The 5,810-nt window shown below is 55.9% G+C and overlaps 1 protein-coding gene across 1 annotated transcript; it reads right to left on the bottom strand.

The window, feature by feature from the left end:
- Window positions 1-2,922: 2,922 nt before the first annotated feature.
- Window positions 2,923-5,072, bottom strand: LOC136474847 (transcription factor TCP14-like). The gene has a single exon (XM_066472416.1). It carries the CDS (start codon window positions 4,504-4,506, stop codon window positions 3,307-3,309), a length of 1,200 nt encoding a protein of 399 aa, XP_066328513.1. The 5' UTR covers window positions 4,507-5,072; the 3' UTR covers window positions 2,923-3,306.
- Window positions 5,073-5,810: the final 738 nt, after the last annotated feature.

Genomic DNA, 5,810 nt, shown 5'->3' with positions numbered 1-5,810 from the left:
GAAGGAGCTTGAAATGACTTGCATTTGCTTTGCATATTTCGTTGCGTCCACCAAAAACATATGTTTCCCTACCCGCTGAGAAGCAAGCTCTCTCTCTCTCTCTCTCTCTCTCTCTCTCTCTCTCTCTCTCAATATAAGCCTGTGTTCGTTCACGCATGCATGCACACGTTTTTGGTGGACACTAAACTAGCTAGTACGTACTGTATGTTGGAAGGAGCTAGGAGTAGACACGGGTATATATGTAATATAGGAAAACAACAATAGTACTGGTGTTACTGCTAAGCCTGTGTGGACGCATGTACGTTTGCGTGTAGTCCGGTCGATATCTCGGCCAGAGCCCTCTCAGTATGCAACGTCCAAATTAAACAGGACAAGGGCACATATGTTTAGGGTCGGAGGAGGAGCCGCCGCCGCTGCTACTCAATGCACCCAATCAGCTCTCAACATGTGACGGCTCCAATAAGGCACAGAGAACAACCGACAGCGCCTCCAGCACGGTGTTGGCCTCATCCTCCTCCCTCTCTTCTCCTCTACTGGACTCGGCATATATGCAGCAGCTGGGTCACTGTGCTGACCGCAGTCTGCCTCGCAACCTTATCATGCCGCGCATCCGTCACTGACACGTGTGCCCAGAACATTAACGTAGCCCACTCACGTGTGTCCACGCACTCAGCAGCAGATGCTTATTAGTAGCTAGAACTCGAGATCGGTTATTCAAAAGCAAGCAAGCTAAGCCGCGTAAGCAAGAGCTCGACAGCGTCATACGGAGCTACAGCTAACCTTGCTTCACATCACTGACACCTGAACAGGTTAACATATATATACTACTACTGCTGCATGCTTACATAAACATTCGGCAGGCAGCAGGCACACTTACGTGCAGCTAGTAGCAATGTACGTACGTAATTAAGCTAGCCTAGCTAGTAGTACGTCCCCACACTTAAATTTTCAGTACGTAACACACGACGGTCTAATCAGTGGCTCAGAGGCTGCTCCCAGCTCTAGCTGCAGAGATCGCCGCGCGCGACAAGCTCATATGCAGCTACAGCTCATCTGTCAGCGACCGATCGAGCGCATGCACAGAGAGAGCATCGATCGCGCCGAGCCGCGGAGGTAGCTACATGCCGTCATGCCCTTATTCCCTGCCCTGCGCGCGCATGATGCACAAGGTGCATGCCTAGCTAGCCATATACTAGCAGCTACGCCTACACTACACACGGCCGGGGATTCGGAACGGCGGTCGTCGGCGGGGCGCCACTGGGACTGTGGGAGCACGCACCAGGCACCAAGCTGCGGCCATCCAATTCCGGCTAATCCCTCCATGATAATTCAGAATTTCAGATCACACAAGCACGCTCATCACGACGACGCGCTCTGGCTGGCTGGCTGGCAAGCAGGCAGGGCAGCGGCAGTCACTCACGCCCATCCATCCATAGACCATAGTGGCATATAGTGCCAACCACCAACCAGCTACGTAGCCCCCTGGCCTGCCCCCCCAGCAGCTAGGAAACAAAGCGCCACACATCGATATGGAAAACTGGAAAGGCAAGCACATGTGACTGAAAGAACCACGTCGAAACATCGACCAAGACGCAACCCTGGAGCGCAGCGCAGCGCAGGACCATGTACGTACACGCGCGGCCCCTGCCTAGCTTCCTGCTCGCTTGCTTTATATGGGTGGCTAGTTGGCATTGACACGGCCACTGGCCGCTGCCCGGTCGTCGCTCGTGGTCGATCTGGCCTGGCCTGATTGATGACACAGCAGCGTGCGTACGTGAGCATGCAAAGCGCGCAGGCCAGGGGGTCGGGTCTAGATCGATGACGACGACGCATCCACGCCGCCCGGGGCGCCGAGAGAGGGCATGCAGATGCAGTGTGCGTGGGAGAGGCGGCCGGCCGGCAACAAGGCCGGGCACATCAATGCCCCCGCCTGCTCTTCCCGCTTCGTTGTGCTCGCTGCCGCTGTAGCCGTGCGGGGCGGGGCCTGTGTCTGTGGCTGTAGCGGCACGAGGCTCCGCTCCGCGCCTTTGCGCCTTGTGGGCATCTGGCATGGCGCGGTTGGTGCGAGCTGGCTGCCCGCCTGCCCCTGCCCGGGCGCCGGAGCCCGGAGGGGGAGACCGCGCCATAACGCGCGCGCGTGTGTGAAATCATTGACGGACACGGCTCCAACCTTTTATATATACCAATTAAAAAATTCTACGGTGCGCGCGCGGGCGTCGCCTCTCGTCGTCGTCGGCGCTGTTGGTGGACTCAAGTCCGCGCCAGAGCGCGCGTCGGTCTCCGATCCGCGCGATCGATGTCTCTTCCGTTGTGGTTCGCAGTTTCGGCGTCTCGTCCAGTTGTTTCTCTCGCCCGCGCGCCCCCTGCTGGTTGTAGTGTTGTGGTCCTCGATCGATCGGCGACGGTTGGTTGCTAGCTTGGCGCCCCGGCAGATTGTTGGCTCATCAGATGACAAAAACCTACGCCCGCGCAGCTGGACTGGACTGGACTGGCAGCCGCGCTAGCTCAGCTCGTCGCCTACGACAACTCATTTCCGAAGGAATATAATGGATCGCCCATCGCCGTCTGCCTGGCTAATGACTAGTTTTGAGACATGTTTGTACGCCCCCAACCAACCTCTGTGCACATTTCTATTCCACGATGATCAGACTAATTTAAGATGGCACACATATATATGTAGCAGAAAACGAAAGGAACCGGTCGCCGCCGGATCAAAAACCCTAGCGGTAGTTGCTGATGAAACTACGCTCCAACATTTGTTACTAGTGAAAAATAGTATGTAGTAGGATATATATTATTATTATATTATATTATCAAGCAATTAACGAACTCCTCAAGTAGTCTGCAAAATGTGGAAGAGTTAGAGTGGCTGTTCTGAACGAACTACTTGAATAATGTTGCTTGGATGAAAAATTTTGAACCGTACGTCACGGCAGATGAATGATGCGGCTTGATAAAAATCTCTTCTGCTCGCACTTGATCAATGCAAACCCTAAAACTAAAGAACAAAGTGAACAATTTCCCTGCTGCTGCTGCGTTTCCCTCCTCCTCTTCCCATGAGAGAGACACACCTCGCTCGCTCACTCACAGGCCACAAGCACACAGCTCACGTAAGGATGGCTGATGATCCTACCGCATGCCATGGAGTGCAGCTAAGTGCGTGTAATCCTCGCAGGGGTGTCTAGCTAGGATGAGAGAGGAAGGAAGGAAACCACAGAAAGGAAAGGAAAAAAATGAAACCAAGACAAAGAACAGATCAAAGCCACACCAGAGCGATGCATGCGATCCTCGGAGACCCTCCGTCGGCTACGAGTCGCTGGTGCTCATGCTCTCATGCCGGTCGCCGCGGCTGCCACCGTGCTGCTGCTGGCCAGACCCGCCTCCTCCACCTCCTCCTCCGCCCTGGCTGGCCGCGGGATCCGTTGCCGCCTGTGTCCGGTACGCATTGAGGGCGGCGAGGATCCCTATGTGCCCCTCGCCTCCGCCTCCGCCGCCGCTGCCTCCCACGGGGCCGAGCCCCAGTTGCTGCCCTGGAAGCAGCGCCACCGGTGCAGGGAAGTTCATGAAATGTAGCCCGCTCGGCACGCTGCCCCGGTACACGGCAGCCCCGGCGGCGGCGCTGCCCATCTGCGGGAACGTCCAGATGGACTCGCCACTGCCTCCGCCGCTGCCGCCACTGCCACCGCTGGAAGGTGCACCACCGCCCTGCGTGTTGTTGCTCGGCACCATCCACACGGTGCCCGGCATTTGGCTCTGCGTGTACCCCGCCATCTGCTGCTGATATTGCTGTGCTTGCTGCTGCTGTTGCTGCTGCTGCTGCTGTTGCTGCATTTCTTGTTCCCACCGCCTCTTCCTCGACATATCGGCGGCTGCTGCGGCGGCGGCAGACGGCGACGGCTGCACGTCAAGACCGACGCTGCCGGAGTGGAAGTTAAGCAACAAGGGGGACGGCAACGACGACGACGAGGCCGGGCCCTCCGAAGGGAAGCCAAGGCCGACAACCCGGTCCCACGCGTCAGCACGGCCGAACCGGGCGGCGGCGGCCGGGCTAGGCAAGGCGGCGCGGAGGTGGGCCGGCGCAGAGAACGAGGAGCCCGAGGAGCGGAGGGAGATGTTGAGGGAGGTGAAGTTGGCCGGGATGGTGCCGGTCCCGGTGGCCGCGATCACCGCAGGCTCGGCCTGCTGTAGCAGCCACTCGATGGTCTCGCCGTCCGTCTTGTGCCCGAGCTCTCGCGTCAGCTGGAACACCCGGGCCGCACACAGCGCTGGCATCCGGATGCGACGGCCCCTGCCTTCCACCTTGGTGTGCCGGTCCTTGGTGGAGCTCCGCTTGGGCGCCGCCTTCCGCACCTGCACCTCACCTCCGGCCCCCGATCCATTCCCGTTGCCTCCCGCCGACGTGCCCACCGCAGCCGAGCTGGAGCACGGCTGCTCCTCTTTCTTCTCAAGGAGCTGCAGAGGGAAGTTGGGGCGGCGGCCGCCTCCGCCGTCACCGGCGACGTCCATGGTCAATTAAGCCATGGTATATATACACAGCGATACAAGTATATGTATCTTGGCGTGTATGTTTTCTAGCCGGCCGAGTAAATGGGGTGGTTTAGCTGTTTGGAAGAGAGTGGAGGAACGGATTTGATGTCTCCAGCCTCTTCTCTAGCTCTTGCTGTGCGTGGGTCTAGCTCCGAGAAGGTTAGGTGTGGTGGTAGAGAGAGAGAGAGTCCAAGAAAGAAAGAGCTGGATAGCTATCAGGGAAAGAAGATTGTAGGTTGGAAAGAATCCTTGCTCATATGATATGATGAGAGAGAAGATGGTTGGCGGATGGAAGGCGGGGTAGCGAGCTTGTGTTTGTGTGTGCGTGTGGGAGATCACACACACTATTTTATGGCCTTTTGGTGTGGTTCATCTGTGATTTCAGGGGGAGAGAGAGAGAGGAAGCAGGAGCAGATGACCCTAGCTAGGAGAAGGCCAGGGGGGAGAAGGGGAGCTGGCGGCTGGAAGAGGATGGCGGTGTACTTTGTAGGGCTTGAGGAGAGAGATGGACGGATTAAATGGAATCCTTGGTGCTCGGAGAGAGCGTGGAGAGAGATAAGCTGGAGAAAGAGAGAGAAAGAAAGGGAAAGAGACCGCGCTAGCTAGTAGTCTGCTGCTACATGAGTGTACATGGACGGAGAGACCGGTGAGTCAGTGAGTGTGAGGAGGATAAGCAAGGCGGAGGAGAGAGGAACAGCTAAGCTAGCCGGGGAGCGGGGAGGGGAAATTATTAGTACTGTGGCAGGAACGTAACGTGGTATGTTCTCCTGATGCTAACAGACGAATCTCCCATTTAACCAGCAAAAGAATGCCACGCCACTACTCTCTCTCTCTCTTTCTCTCTCAGGAAGCCGCTGAACTAACTCAGGCAAATGGAAAGCATTGCTTCCTTTGTGGATTGGCTGCTTTTGAGAGCACCCCTCAGTCTCCTATTTTTTCTCTCCGGTCCTTTTTCTGTTTGAAATGTGTTTCTTTTTTTCGATCTTATCTTTTATTCTTTTTTTTCGGGCAAAAGGAAAAATCTTTGAACTGTGAAGAGGCAGTCAAAGGCTCAGACTCCACGTGCGGTGCTCTTTATCATTCAATCCCCAATGACACTGCACTTCACTGCAGATACTGTAGCCGCCACTCTCCAAGTCAAAATACACAAGGAAAAATTGTAAGCACGCATCAACTCTCTTTTTTCTTGTATTATACCGGAGAATCTTTGTGCTCTCCAGTAGCCCTCCATATTTCATCATTTTTATGTGTAGTGAATACATTGACGTGGATATCCATTCCTG

Source organism: Miscanthus floridulus, chromosome 8, assembly GCF_019320115.1.
Source record: "Miscanthus floridulus cultivar M001 chromosome 8, ASM1932011v1, whole genome shotgun sequence".
In the NCBI taxonomy this organism is placed as follows: domain Eukaryota; kingdom Viridiplantae; phylum Streptophyta; class Magnoliopsida; order Poales; family Poaceae; genus Miscanthus; species Miscanthus floridulus.
Note: the sequence above shows the minus strand (reverse complement) of the source record. Positions and strands in the feature narration are given on the sequence as shown.